Source organism: Haemaphysalis longicornis, unplaced genomic scaffold (genome assembly GCF_048455015.1).
Source record: "Haemaphysalis longicornis isolate Haplotype H1 unplaced genomic scaffold, Haemaphysalis longicornis Haplotype H1 scaffold_4, whole genome shotgun sequence".
Lineage (NCBI taxonomy): Eukaryota > Metazoa > Arthropoda > Arachnida > Ixodida > Ixodidae > Haemaphysalis > Haemaphysalis longicornis.
Genome location: NW_027526361.1, coordinates 217,872,968 through 217,889,081, shown reverse-complemented (window position 1 = coordinate 217,889,081; position 16,114 = coordinate 217,872,968). Strand labels below are relative to the sequence as shown.

General features: G+C 45.1%; 1 protein-coding gene across 1 annotated transcript in view; it reads left to right on the top strand.

The window, feature by feature from the left end:
- Nucleotides 1–15,594: 15,594 nt before the first annotated feature.
- Nucleotides 15,595–16,114, top strand: part of LOC144178065 (uncharacterized) — a 139,424-nt gene continuing 138,904 nt past the window's right edge. The window contains exon 1 of the mRNA XM_077705592.1: nt 15,595–16,062. Within this exon, the coding sequence (XP_077561718.1) occupies nt 15,884–16,062 (179 nt within the window). The 5' untranslated portion in view covers nt 15,595–15,883. The remainder of the gene's footprint in view (nt 16,063–16,114) is intronic.

Here is a 16,114-nt window from a genome sequence, read left to right as displayed (position 1 = left end):
CGACAGCAATGTAGTCGCCACAGCGCTGCACGCGGCTTCTGAAATGAACTGTATAAATAAGTGGTCCCATTTAATGATCATCCTTTCCTTGCGGAAGAAGGAAACTGCTAGACTGAATTATCGCAGGTTTCGTAAGAACCTATTAAATATAAATATACAGCATCTTCCTCCAAACTATATGATACAAGAATGGCTTCAACTGCTATGATTCTACCTTTGTAAGCTGTATAGCATGAGTTTTATTCCCAGTAGTCAAGGCTGGTGAAAAAGAAGCAGAATGTTCATCGCCGAGATTTGCGCAATTGCCCCTTTGGTGCTACATGGCAGCCTCGGTGACAGTGCTCCCAAAATTACCTAAATGTCTAATTTCTATTTCAAATTTGCAGTAACAGCGTTCATGCATGCTATTACAGGCAAAACACCAATGAGAGGTCAGAAACTACCAAAGCCACTTCAAGCCTAACACGAACTATTCGGGTAGCTTGACAAAATTAGGAATTTGACGTTCCGTCAATCAACACAGAAAGAAAATGCAGCCGTCAGAACCCACAGGATGGCTTATAGAAAGTTGTACCTCATTATTTGCCGTGCAAAATTTGAAGTTGGGGAATGTATGAAAAAAATACAGTGGGAAGGTAAAGAAGAATATGGGCCACGGATTGGGCCAGAAACTAAGATTTTCTGTTGACATTTTCGATGTGTTTATGCTAGACCGTACCCTAGTTCAGTGCTGGAAGACAGCGCCCCTCCAACGCTTCGAAGTGAAGGGGACCTTTTTTTTTACCCTAAGCCGAGGCACGTGCGTCTTACAGGCTGTCAAGAGCAGTCGACTTGCGGGAAACCTTCGAGCTCCTTGGACACAATGGCTGCCATAATCAAGACCTCCTTGTGTACGCAGCATTGCAGAATTAAAATATCGGGATTGTTGAGTGAACACGGGAATGCCGGCTCTAAAAAAATCAGCGCCCTTTCAGCGACCACAGAAGCTGGGAGCCCTCGAATTGTAAATTGCAACTGAGTATGCTCCGTGGTTAATTAGTTAAAATAAATCTGAAGAAGTAAAGTTTTATTCTTCCGCAGAAAAATGGGACTTTAAGTTTCATTCCCACTTCATGTGAATCTTCGTGATTGTATAACACATCAACGCAAGCCACTCAACGACGGAGAGACGCCATCAGGGCGCATCGGGGTGTAAAAAGTCCACGTTGAAATCTCACACCAGTACAGCGGGCAAGCCATCGATGAGAGCATGAAGCCTACCTGCGTGTGGACGTTCCCGCCCCTCCACCTCTGCTCCCACGCTTTCACGCATAAACGGGCACCCGGTGATGTGAGTGGGCTTGGACGAGATTGACACAAGCCAAAATGTCGCGCTGAAAGTACTTCAAGGGGCACGATAACACACCGCCAAAAACGTCCCATCTGGAGTCCTTCAACAAGAAAACACAACGCTCTAGCTCTTGAATGCGAAATACTGCCGTTCTACGCCGATCTCTTCAGGCACGCTGTATGTGGAACCCGTGGAATATACAGCTTCGCTGTCAAACACCACGGTGGGTGCAGGGGAAGCACTTCCATTTTTACATGGAAGGTGGACAGGCAAAACGTTTGTTCAACCAAAAATTTTCAAAGATAATAAATGCTGATGGCCTCCTTAGTTACAAAAGCCGCGTGCCGGCGGTGCTCGGATGGAGCGACTTGCTAGTGAACGCGCATTTGCACTGTTCGGGGGTAGGGATATAGAGAGGACCGGACGTTGAAGGCTTATCTAAACGGGGTGCAAAGTGGTGGCGGGGGCTTGGCAGTCCAGGCAGTTATATGTGCAGCGTGAGGGCGAGAAAAATGAACATTTTTCTTGAGTTAAAAAAAAACAGACAGCTCGGGGCGCGAACGTAGGACACTTTGGTCGCCCTTCCGATGTCTTACCAGCTAGGACACCTTGCCAGCTGCATTCTCCGCCCCTTTCTCGGGTACTTACATTGTTGTAACTTCATCCAGCGCTTACGAGTTGTATTCAGCGGCACTCCGACTACTCGGGGTGAACGTGACCTACTTTTTAATGCGCAAGCAGAGATTCGATTTTTCACACACTACGTGAATGTTTGACAGACAATTATTATGCGAACTGTTGAGTGCACAGATAGGGATAGGGGACTAACGAAGAATACGAGGGGGAAGCAGGTAAGCGAACGTGCTGCGTGAAACAGCGAATTTGGCAGTCGGACTAGCTTGGGTGACATTCTTGATAAGATGGTCGGAGGGGCAACAACGGAATTCAGTATGCATTAATTAGCAAAATGAAAGACAGAAAATACGCATGAAAGAACCCATCTTTAAAATCAAATTGAATTGACTCTATCCACCTCTTTATTGCAGGTATTTCTAGACGAAGGCGTGATTTCTGATGCCATGACGGTAAGCAGAAGCATTAAGCCGGGTCTGTGAAGCAAAATACCGAAATTGTAAACCGAGGAAAATAATACTTGGTGAGAGTACGGGAGATTGGTGACGTATTTTAGAATTGTGCTAAAGAACGAATTCCCTTGTTCACGCGGAGATGGCAAAGAGCGCAAACCTATAAATAGGACAATTAAATTCGAATGTTTACAAAATCAGGTGTGACTCTACCTCGAAAAGAACCTAAAAAAGACTACTATGCTGCGTAAAAAAAACGAACGAACTTAATCTGAAACGCAGAAATATGAAAGCATCAGAAATGATGGCGCGAGTCAAATTGGCAAAGAGTAGTTTCCAAACCGCAAGCAAGATTATTAACATGCCTGCCAAGTACGTAGCAGATGCACAAGCTGCATTGAAATGTTGAAAGCTTAAAACGTACAAAGAAAAAGCTTCCTGTTGGAAGAGCGGCGCTCTATGCACGCGAACCTATGTCGAATGTGTACGTAAACGAAATACTGAAAGAACCGCAAAAGCACCTGAGTAAATGTGACGCTAGTGGTGTGAAAACAATGAACAGAAAAAGAACTTGGTTGGTTCGCAATGCTCAAACACCAACTTAGGACAGATGGAGGAGACTCTAAAAGGTATCAAAGAGGGAAACGGCAGGAAACAGGAGAAGCGCTTCATACATATTTAAGCGAACAGGAAACATCGTACTGCAACAACGTTACATCCTTCTCAGGAAACGTTAGGACTTAAGTGCGACAAGTCTACAAAAGCGCCTACCTAACTCTGAATACCAAAAAATGTGAACCTAAAAAGGTTAACAATGTCATACTCATCTGCGTACTCTCTCTTAAAGGAGCCTTGTTTCCAAAGGTAATAGTTTCTCGTATATAATAAACGACACCCTACTTTTGGAACTGCGCGGCGACAGGCAGGATTTAGAAAAGGCTGCTAAATAATTCATCGTATTCATGCCTACATCTAGGTAATAGAAGAGCAGTAAGTTCGTTTATAATACATTCATAAGGGGCGAAAGGCACCGTATAGACGGCAGAAGTAGTGGAAGCATTGAACGACCGGCGTGTGCCGTAGACCTATGTTGTTCTCTGTGGAGACACATTGGGGGGTATTAAGGGCGCGATAATCCGCCGTGGGATGAGTTGGACGAGCTCCATTAGTAAGGGCGTCAGACAAGGGGACAACATCTCACCGAAATTATTTACAGCATGTCTACAAGAGAAATTTATGAAGCCGGATTGGCACAAGGTGGAGGTATGTATCAATGAAGAATATCGAAGCCAGCGGATATGTGCGGATAACGACAACTTGTTTAGGGATTCGGGGGAATACCTGCAAAAATAGTTCTGCTGCAGCTATTTTTAGAAAGTTTAGCTGTTGGGATAAACATGAGTTTTAATAATTCAAAAGGAGTTCGAATTAACCCGTAGAAGGCATGATTTTAGCCTACGTTATGGAATAGTCTCGGACAACTTTTAAACGTCGATATTAACATGGAGACAAATATCATACGTACAGATATTACGCGCTGGAGTGAACTCACCGAGCAGTTTCTTGTAATAAAAGAAGTCTATTTCTCACTAAAAAAACTGTATTCCACCACTAGGTACTGGCAGTAATGACGAGGCAAAACGAGTGCCGCTTATCTCTTCCTCCACACGTCAAGTTTCTGCGTTGTTTCTTTCAAGTAGGAGGTGAAATTGGGTCGGGCGGGCAATAATTGCCGGACCATGCAATCAATAGAATGGCTGCAAAGAGACTGTACAAATGTAGGGGAGCCATAGAATTCTCTTCATGAATAAGATAAAAGATTATAGCGTAAGTATCGTATCCCCGAAAAAGGAGGAGAAAGGCGTTGTAGGGAAAGGCCCTCCTGCTGCATTTGGAATAAATAAACGCAGTTTCTACAGTGCCGTTCGACGGAACACTACCTTATCGCTGCCGGCATGGTTAGTGTGCCGTCCGACGACTTTCGAATATTAAATACTAGGCTAGCACCAGCCGAATAGTTTGTCGTTGTAGTGTAGACGATCCGTATTAGCTTCTTGTTCCCAGGGACGGTAGTTCGAGACCGGCTTTTGCTTCGGTTGTTTTGTTTTCAGCTTTATATTGAACTATAATTTTCATGGCTTAAGCTAGTTTTGGTGTTTTAAATGATTTCTTTGTGTGCGTTAGGTCATGTTTTGTTATGTTTAGGTCAGGTTGCCTAGCTTTAGGTTATCTAGAGCGATGTAGTGTCAGACGCGGCAATTTTGCTGCAAAACGCCGGGGGATGTCGATATAGTGGAGTGCTTTTAATACCGTTGGACGGCACTCTAGACACGGCCATAAATAAATCTGTGCTTCTGCTACTTTTCATGATGATGATGAAGATTACGGTGATGTTGAAGATTGTTACTATTATTATTATTATCATCATCATCTTATTCTTCTTCTTCTTCTTCTTCTTCACACGCTGCATAAGGTGAGCAGGAATGCTACTATTGTAAATCGTTTGCACCAGTCAAAAGGGTGGAAATTTATATGGAGTCTCTGTACAAAGGTAGATCTGCCTAGCTGATGAATTCAGAGCAGTGCCTTCCTTTAAACACTTCCGCAAAGCTGCCTAGAGGAAAAAAGCGACCGCGTATCTGTAGACTACACCAAATGTCGCCTAAAAGTACGACAGCCTTCTGGTGCCCCTGCCTCGTAGATGCCTCTCCTCTTTTTACCGTCAACCTCTCACGCTCTTGTTATCCAGCCTCGGTCAACCCAAGATAAACGCGGTGGAAGCTTGCTCACGTCAATTCAAGCCATCAATTAGAACCTTTAGTTACTCTTGGACTTCTTAGAATACCATCGATAGTCTCTTGTCTTCGAGAGCACTATTTGTATTTTAGAGTAAAAAACATTGTTCCAATGCGTGTTATTTTATTTGTTATGGCAAGATGAAACTCCTATGTGTTTTTACTGAATAGAAAGCTTCAAAAAGCCCTCATGTATTTCTATTTGGCCTGGAATCTGCTTGATGCTTAGTTTTGCTGAGCAATGTTCACAAGTATAAAGTGTGTTTCTAGATTTCGTGCTTCGGAAAAGATTTGCCTATAAACACGTGTCACTCCAGAACTCCTTTGAACTCTTGTCCTGGAGGCTGAATCGAGGGGAAGACACACAGACGTGCAGAGAGACTGACCAAAACGTTTCGTTAAAGCAGCCCAAGAAAAACTATCCCGTCTAATTAATCTACCAAAACGGTATCAGCCTGGGAATCCCTTTTCCAGATGGTTACTCAATTGAGCATCAGGCCAACATTCTCCCACAAATAATTTTTGCGATTCCCAAGATTCGTCCGTGAGCTGCGACCAAAATCAGGCGGCATTAGCCTTTTAGGCGCTAAAGATGCAGGCTTCAAAAGACAACCAGTATAGCCTAAGCTTCGTTGCCTGCTGTTTATTCAATAGACCCTTACAAAAACCGCCTTGTGATTGGGATTGCAGGCAAGTATTGTTCACATAAGCCGATTTGACCAGACGTCCTCAACAGTGAGGTTTTCAGGTACGTCCCTAACATTATACAGGACACAAGCCTGGGAGACATCACAGCTGATGCCGCAGCGCCACCTGTTCCACCCTTCTTTTACCTTCGCTGTAGAATTGTCCAACCACTCTTCCCTCCTAGTCCAGGAGACGTACGTCTTTTGACAAGGCACAAAGCCTCGTCCTTCGAGCAAACTTGCTTTTGGAACTGTTTGTAACCCAGCACGAAATGGCTAAAGTTATTCTATTGCCCGGGCAGTAGGTTTTGCGATTAGCCTGAGATTTATGCGAAATCTGTTCCAAAAGACAAAAAGCGACGCTGTTCCTGTAACACAAATGTCACTTGCTGCAGAGGTGGGATTTTATAAAGAAGGTGTCACTCAGCGAAGCTTCCACCGCCGTGAACGCCGCCTTTATCTTCATTCGATCTACTTTGCGCCTTTCTCCTCTTTCCCCGCGATCGAGTCTTTTGAAGTTCTGACCACGTGGTGCGAAGCAACAGACTTTGTGCAAACGCAGCGTGTTTCGGAGGCCGAAGGTGGGTAAAGCTTAGTAGCTTAGACAAAGAGACATAACAAATAGGCTTAGAGAGTGCCTTTTATACCGCAATAGAACAGAAAAAATATTTCTCCACGTGTCCTTACACGGGAAAAACCTTTTGTGCCATGTTTGCCCGCGGCGGTGGAAACAAAATAGCTAGGAACATAATCTGCCACAAGCAGCTGCGTGCGCTGTGCCCCACTGGATGTAGCGTCACTGCCGCTTTTAAACTGGACTGAGCGATTCCTTTTTTGATGGGGTATTTGGGTATTTGTGGTACGTAAGCCCTCATTGGAGCATTTGTATCGCCTGAAGTCTTCGTTTCGTAACGACATATACGCACAGTGTTTTCACAGAAAAAAGCTGGAACGCGACGAAAAAAGCACAAAGCAAATTGCGGAACAGTTATGAGCTCTTCACCTAGAGATAGAAAAAATGTTACTATTTTACTAGCCCACATTTCCCTAAAAAAGCGAGTCACCAAGAACTTCGCGTGTGTCACCAGAAGAAGTAATTTCAAAATGCCGAGTACGTTGATTTACCTGGCACTATCCTCTCCAAATTGTACGATCCGCATTACAAAGTGAATAAAAAAATTCCGGGGCGAAGGCATTGTTTTCTAGGCATGAATGCGCCAGAAATTATACGGTGTGAGAAAAATGAAGAGATGCAAATGTGCTTCAAAGATAAATGGCGGGGCACGATATCTTACGAAAGAATCAACGCAAGCATAAATATATGGCCGCGTATCTGCTCCTTTTGTTAAAATGTCCACGGAAGACGATAGTCGACTGGCGCCCTTGCCAAGTAAATGTATCCCTTCTCTTTCCCGCTGACATCTCATGCTGCTCCTGTCCAGTCTCGTTCCTTCCAAGATAACACGGTAGAGTTTTGCTCAAGTCAATTTAACAATATCGCGTTCCACTGCTCCAGGTAGGGTGTTCCAATGCCAGCGCTGAAGTACGGCGGAGATGCGCCTCTATCGAGGCAACCTACTAAGACGTTTATAGAACCACGTTGCCCTACTCCACGAACGTTCCAAGCGGACCGTGAAGCCTGCCTTGTGCAACCTTTCGTTCCGGTTGCCGTTTGATTTTTTTAAATGCCGCCAGGTAGTGCGGGCAACAGCAAGCCACGGTTTTCTGTTGTTGATGTAGTATTTTATTTGTTATCGCAAAAACCAGACAATAATAATTTGATGCCACATATTTGCATATTATCTTGTTCTTGTTCGACAATATTGACTAAAATGAACATTGCACCGGACTTGGACGTTTAGATTTGGTGGTGGGTATATAAGACGATTGCGCAGTTTTCGTTTGACGTTGCCCGGTTGGCTGAATCAAGTCACAGAAAGACAGACAGAACGACAGACAGACAGACGAAAATTTTTGCGTTTAAGTAGCCCAAGAAAGACTATCATCTTTAAAACATTACAGAAAGATGGCATAGTCGGATGAGTTGGTCACCTAACATAGCGGCGAAACAGCGCGTCTTAACAAATACACTAGAAGAAGGAAGCAGACAGGATGAGTCCTATGGTTAACAGCACAGCTGTTCACGCTTTTAGTTCCACCGTGCAGCGTTACCAGAAAACTATCATCATTCGCGAGTTGGAGAGCGTGATAATGCTAGGCAAAGCAGTCAGAGAGAAAGTGGTAAGGAGGCAAGTTGCCCAGGGTCAAGAGCCTAGATTGCGCGTCTTTAGACAAATGATGTGGTTATGAGGGTCCTGGGAATCGCTCCCAGGTCCTCTACACCGTAGATCCGTCAACCAAACCACTGGGACACCCCAAAGGCCCGAGGGGTACGGGGTTTCAGCAATGGGAAGCAATAACGTATGCAGCCAATTGGAAAGAAAAAAAAGAACGGTTGTATTGGCACGCAGTATTTAATACTCACAAGGAAAAAAGGCCAGGTAGGAATTTGCACAGCGAGTAGAGCCAGACGGTATAACTTCGAATGGGAAAAAATACATACACATAAAAACAAATTCAGGCGTCCATAGCTTGCAAAAACCATTCCAACGCGCTTTACGAGGCCGCCTCAATACTAGACGGGATGGCAAATGTACACATAGGTTTATAATAAAAGAATAAGAAAAGATAATAACCATAATACAATAACAAAAAATTGATAACCTACCCCCCCCCCCCAAATTAAGCGCTAGAATAAAATAAAAAGACCGCCGCCGTATGAAACCTAACGACACCAACTATCGAGAGAAACGCTTCACGGGGTCGGAATCTAACCTCGGTCAATGGCATTATGAAACCTGCTTCTATTCGATTGCATTTGGAGCGTGATACCTCGGGTGAAGTCACCCTAGCCAGTTCCCGTGCGTTCGAGCCTGAAGTGGCGAACACAGACGCCGAGTTCGTAGAGCCAGTTCCCGCAGGTTCTGGCACACGCTAACGCGGTCCACTTTGGGAGAGATGTGAAAGGCTGCGGACAAAACGATCCCGGCATGCCAGTCATGAAGAACGTTCAGCTGCAAGTTCGAGATAAATGCGATGTGCAAGAGCCGGGACTCCGATGAAGGGAGAGGAACAGCCAGCTCTGGGGCGGTATTCTCGAGTTTTGTCCCTTTTGCGTCCCTTTCAAAAATGTCCCTTTTGGCGAGCCCTGATTGGCTAAAAGCAAACAACCGGAAGTGACGTAACGCGAGCGCAACAAACCTACTGCCAACGCCCATTGCTTAACCGGAAGTACGTCACGATGAAAGGGACTCAAAAGGGACGTTTTCAAAAGGGGCAGTTACGAGAATACCGCCCCTGGTGTTTCTCCCGCCTTGCGCTAATAGTGCAAGCTGCGCCAACGTTTTTAGCAAAAAACGTGCGGGGCGACATTGAGCGGCGGGTGTATACTTTTTTATCACCCGCTTCGTCTCGCACTTCTCCCTTCTACCTTAGAACGTTGCATTCGTCCGGCGCTCATTTCCATTTATGAGCGCGGCAGCCTACGACTTAATTTAGCCGTCTCGGACGATTTATCAAAAGAGGAGTTTGGTGCGGCTTACGATTGCGCGTGAAATGTGTGGACGCGTCGTTTCACTATCTCAAATAACTCGGCATATACTTCGCGCCCCTGAAACCGCGAAAAACAAAACTCCCCAACACATTATTTCCACCTGTTAGTTGGTCCTCAAGAAGCACCCTTGTGGCGCAAAATTATTGCCTTCGCGTTTCAAATGTTGCGAAAAAAAAAAACATTCCTATTCCGTCGTAAAGAGCGCAAGAAATGGAATGTCAAAAAGAATATTCGGAAAAACTCAGTCAGGAATATTACAAGAGGAAAGAGGAGAAAATATGCGCAGTATTCTCATAACGAATACGCAAAATATAATGAGCACTCGGTCGTCTGCAAAATGCCTCTCTCATTAGTGAGTTATAGAGCTCCTCCTGGCCACCCCCACTGAATAAGGTCCTGTTACATTTGCAGCTTTAGTTCCCGCATTTCATATTTCTCGTCAATTCGTTCCGTAGCCACACTGTTCACCCACTATCTAATGCACGAGTAACGTGATTCTTTACTGTAGTTTTCCTCTTTTCGTCATGAGAAGTTAGCCATTATATTTGATTTTCAAGACCGCCTAGGCAGCCAAAGAAACTTATTTTTCTATAGGTTTCCCGTTTGGTCGCTTGCTCCCGGAAGTTTGCGCTAAAAAAATTGTGAACATAAAACTTAAAAACTGGAAAAACAAAGATGATGAATGGACTAACGCAATATAATGAGGCCTGCGATGACATGCCTGCAAATAATCGTTTCTCTTGGACAGAAAGCTAGGAGTGAGGTCCTGCTCGGTTTCTCGAAGATTGCTGCCTGCAAAAGCTTCCCGATGCTTAGCGCAACCCATGCAGTGTAGCAATGTATATAGTTTTAGCGTATTCATATACATACATGTCGCATGCGAATGCCTTCTTTTCAATTGCAGTGCCATAAATGGCGGAAGTGTGTAACCGTCCTACAACAACTGCTTGCGTCATTTGAAAGCCACAATGGGCGCAGTCAATAGAAAAAACGCAGCAATCCAAGCGATTAACGCCCATTTGTATGATGTGGAGAAACCGTTTCCCAACAAGAAGCGCCATGGAGCATATATTTGGGTTAGAGCGAATGTCTTGTCGCCTTACACTTTCGCAGGAGCTCGCAAAACGTACACCAAATATGCTGGTTCTTTCCAACGTGCCTGTATGTGTCTCAAGGCCTCTCATCGCAATAATTTGTGGAACCCGTGAGGTACAAATCGTCATCGGGAGGTACACAGAATCGTCTAAAAAAGTTGAAGTTATACTTGTCGGGGACCATGAGCCTGTGATCGCGTGCTAGGAATGTGAGATAGCGGTTTGGGAAGAGTGCCGAAGGAGGGCGCTGAGAAAGTGCGACGCAGCGCGCACCGGGAAAGGGAAACACCTGTGCCAAAAGAGGGGCGGCCGCTGCCGTACGTTGGATATGAGCCGCTGCCAGAGATTAAGGTAGCGACTGTGGTGAACAGGATTCTCACGGCGATGGCTAGGGAAAAAATTCTGCAGAAATTCAGAGAATTATCTACTAATGCGTAACATTCTTATGCCACTTGTCTTGAGTGTGAGTTTTTCCAGCCAAATTTTGCTGGTTTTTCTAAATCCTGTCCAACGGTTTATCGCCATATACGCTATTATAACGATTAGAAACAGAACTTTCGCCAAATCTGCTGTATTGTGGAAATGCAAGGCGTTGCAGCTTCTCAATTTTCCATATTTTCTAGAATATTTTTTCCTAATTTCCTAGTGTTTCAAAATATATTTCTACCAATTATCTCATTCACACAAATACAATGATCATAGGTAGAAGTTCCACAGAGTCTGCAGTAGTGTGGAAATCCCAAGCCTTATACGTTCTGCCCATTTCCGTAATTTTTAAATATTTTTCATATATTCTGGTTTTTCAAAATTTGGACTGAAATATTATCTTCATTTACGTTATTCTAATGGGTACATTTGGAAATTTCGCCAATCTGCATTATTGTGGAAATACACGGCCTTACATGGATCGCGGGTGTGAGTAAATATTTTATATTTTTCTTAATTTTATAGTTTTTCAAAATTTCGTCCGACCTGTTAACTGCATTTACGTTATTATAATGACTACAGGTGGAACTTCCGCGATATCTTCATTTTTGTGGAGATGCTGGGCGTTACACAGTCATGGCTGGGTGGGTACTCTGCAAAGAATGCTACGCATTAAAAGAAGGAGTCCCGGAAGGCGCTGTCCATGGGGAGGTGATGGATGCGGTGATGGACCAAGCCCCAATGTTTAACCAGAAGTCCAACACAACATCAGCAGGAGGCTCCTGGCAAAGCTAGGGAGCGGAATGAATTTCGCAGTGCGCTGTTCAGGAGGCTCTTCAAGTGGTGAGACGTGCGGCCGCAAAGCTCAACAGAAAGTTTAGAAGTAGATGAACGGATACTTATAGCTAGCAGCTTTCCGCAACAACACATGCCTCACTGCGTTAGAACGGTGGTTTGGGCTCGCAAAAGTCTCACCCTGCCTCACCCCGAGATATAATATATCGCCGATAAGAGTAAGGGTATTAAGAATGCAGGCAAGAATTTTGTTCCGTAGATTACGACTCCCCTTGGCTAGCCAAGAGGAGGTACAAAACTTCAACGCCCGATTACATTCACGGTGGCACACACATCGCATGATAACGGCCACCACTGCTGCAGTGCCGCTGCAAATTAAATGACTGGGCATGCTGATCTTTGCAAACCAGTTAATACATTCTTGTAACAACTTGGAGGCCCCTTACATCACTTCGCCGCGGCACATTCTAGCCCTACTACGGAATACCTGACCTTCCTTGCGACTGTTTAAAATCGTTTGGGAGGCTAAGCCTAATGTAGATTTTTCTGGCCCGAACTATGAACTTTCATATGTATGTAGAGAACAAGCGCCGCGGTGTCTGACGACACAGTGGCGGCGCAGCAAGCTCGTCCGAAGTTAATAAGGTGCGTACGCATTTTAAGGGTGGACATGCTTGAGAACTGCCGTATGGTAATGTTAGTATGCTTTATTTATTGCTTTTTATCTTCAGTTAGTTTTCTTGTGGCAAAATGTATTTTAATCGTTTAATATCAACCGCCGACATGCGGTGGGAGTGCCCGCAATGGGAATTCCCGGCGTGAGTTCGGGGTAAGTTTTCTTCTAATTCTCGTCTACCAGGTCACATTGCTGCCTGGCGAACTTTCACGTTTCCTCAGAAAACTTTTATGGGAATCCACATAATCAGTGGAACAATCATGATAGAAAAATAAATTCAAAAAAGCCATTTCAAATCAGCAATACTGCGTCACCACGGATTTGTTAACCATAGAATACCTTTTTGTACGTGTGTGCTATGATAAGAACTTCCTTTTTCAAATGTTGACGTGATTGAAATTTATGGCACTTCAAGAAAAAGTAAGCATGCTGCCAGCAGTCATCACCTCTTCACCCTAGGTAGCCGTTTTTCTTGTGGAGACCAAAAACATAAACGACCTGTGTGTCAAGATTGAGGCCACGGGAAGAATCTCGAGTCGGTAAAATTTATTCGGGGCCCTTCCCCTACGACCCGTGCCATACCCCAAGTATAGATTCGCCTCACAAAAGTCTACCTTATGCCTAGTCTTACAAAAGCTTCTCTTGCTGAACGATTTCAAGCGTTAGTCACGAGAAAGCTCAAGTTTCCCGAATCTGTGCCAGACTTTTCTTTGAAAAAAAAACAATCTGGTTGGTCGCTACGGAGTTACAAAGTGTGTAGACCGGTATGCGATGATCGGCGTGCCCGGTTACTTAATTTGGATCAGCATTATATCAACTGAAGTTTTTGCAAGAGTGAACATAAATGGGCGTAGCTGTTACACGTCTCACCCTGGCAGTAATGTCGTTTGCTTCAAAACACAATTATTTTCAAAAACAGCTCGCGTTAACATTACCGCAATCACGAATAGTTTACAATCTTCGATTACAGGTGTGTTGTTACCGACAGCGCTCAAAGTAAAGGTGGATGTTATAAAGGCTTTGACAATATCTTAACGCTACGCGCTAAGCGTTTTTTCTTCAACATATCTTCATAAATGTACAAGGCGAAGTTGCAAAGAGGGGATCGTTTTTTTTATTTTGCTATCCTGAATGTGACGATAACGGGTGTCTTTTTATTTTGGTGTGTGGGAGTTCAATTGTGTGCCCTTTTTGTTATGTGTGTGTTGTAATAGGTTACACGAATAAAAATGCATAAGGCGTTTGAGTATGTGTAACCTCAATTTTCTGTCAAATGCGCCGATATCTTTGCTGCCGGTACAGGGCTAGCCACCTAGTCAAGCTGCTTGAGACAGCAGCTTTCTGTGATTGGTCCACCCTTTGCAACAAAAAAAAAGAAGTTTGAAATATTGAAAATGCAAAAAATACTAATAAGGGTTAAAATGGAAGACCAAGAACAAACAAAAACAAAAAAAAAACGAATAATATAAGAATTTGTTGCCGCGTTGGTGCTCGGGTGACAATGTAGTAGTTCTGAGGAAGAAAAAGATACTGCTCCAGGTTTTTTTTTACCGTTTTTTGTGGAAGCATGTTTTTTCTCCAAATCCTTAAAACCCAGTTGGATTAGTTGCAAGCTTTAAAAACAGCCGAAGTTTTTTTAAAAAGCACACGCAACGTTTAGTAAACCAAACTCATGACTGCTTTCTAGTAATTTAGGAAAAAACTGAGCAAGCGTTGTGGTCTTTGCGTGGCACTCCTTTTATACAGAATGCCAAGAATATAAACGTTCGAACGGGACCACTCGACCGCTTGAAATTCCTGAAAGCGCTATATAATACTTGCACTAATTTCGCAACAGCTGCTTTGAGCGAACATGGTTTACAGCCGTGGGATGTTTTGTACTTCGCAGGCGGAGAAACGACGTGTCCCGGGTGCAGTGGTATGAGCTTTGGGATATATATTGATGCAAACCACAAACCCATGTCGGAAAAGCATGCAACTAACTGCATCTGAGACGGTGTCCAGCATCTTTCTCGCCCTTGACGGTACCACCGCTATTCAGGTAAGCTGTCACAACTTTCTCACGTGAGCTTGCCACTTTTCACAGGAAAGGAACTCTAAGAATACCCACTGTGCGATTTCGCAGTAGCCCCTAACCCTCTGTTTAAATTTGACATAAAAGAATACGAAGTTCACGTAGAGTTGTGTTCAAACAACCACAGTCAATTTCGAGGTGCTCTTGTTCAGGTACAGTTTCCATTGTTTACAATTCACCAAAACAAAGCAGGGCTATCTGCGACACACCTGGGCTAAACGCCGCTTCGCACGGAAACGCTGCTCTTTGACATCATAGCGTTGACAATGCCGCTGACCATCACGCACGGGACTAAACGCGAGAGGACTACCAAGTATTTTTACCCAGCGAAAACAAACAAACAAACGAAATAACAAATGGATTCATCGTGCCAGTCGATTTTTTCGGCTTATTGTCCCCGCTCTTTCCGAATCTAACGCAGCTGAGAAAATCGCGCCGTTTGGAAGATGCCGAAAAGAGAGCTCCTCGGATGACGGGGGATCAGCGAAACATACTGCTAAGGCGCAACTGCATCCAGACGCGGCAGCAATATACGCGCGCGTGGAAAGCAGTAGCATTAGCCTTGGAGCGATATTGGTTCGGCAGTTGTGTAGCGCATCTGCACAATAGCGGGGGCCACCGCTACTACAAACGCATGGCTCGCGCCGAATCGTACGCGATTGCACCCTTGGCGACGTCATTTGTCTGCGTCGCCGCGCCGGCGTCGCGCACGAGGTTCTGTGGAAGCGACCGGAGCGCCCTCCCACGGCGGATGCCGCTCCGGTCGGCGCACCTTCCGCCGGCCGGGAAATCCCGCTTTCCCGCGCGTCGACGGGAGCTGCTCTTCCCTTTTTACTGCTCCCTCTTTCTTTGTATCACTCTTTGCTGTCGAGGCTCCTTCGTTTATTGAATGGTTCCTCTTCGTGGGCCGCCCCGCTCCCATTGGCTCGCGCCGCGTGTGTTCGACCACGTGACCATGCGTATGCGCGAGCGCGCGCGCCTTATAAAACCGCGCGTGATGGGGAAGTGCTTCCCGGCTAACCTGCGCGCAAGTTACGGACGCCAACATTGGGCGCCGATATACGCGTACGACAAGTGAGGCAGAGATCGCGTGAACCGCGGGGTGGACCAGCCAAGGGGGAGCGAGAGTACGCCCGTAAACTTGGAGAGAAAAACAAAACTACAGCCGGAAGAAGAAGGCGCCACTGCGAACTATAAAAAACGATTGCACAGATTTTGTTGAATAATTAGATAACAAAAAAACGTTAATTCCAGTTAAAAGCAGTCATTAGATACCAAGAGAGGAGAGATAGCAGTTCTTCGCACGCCGATGGCAGCCGGAGGCAAGATGAGTCGCGCGGCCGTCGTCTTTTTGGTGGGTCTGCTGGTGCTTCAGATGGGCTCCGTACTGGCCAGAGCTGACCCGGAGGAGGTCGGCGGCAACGTGGTCGACGCGCTGCGCCTGCTCGAGCATCTCGACAAGTACTACTCGCACGTCAACAGGCCCAGGTGAGTGGGTTACTAACCAGTAAGCTTCTCAACCATGATCTAACGCTGAGGT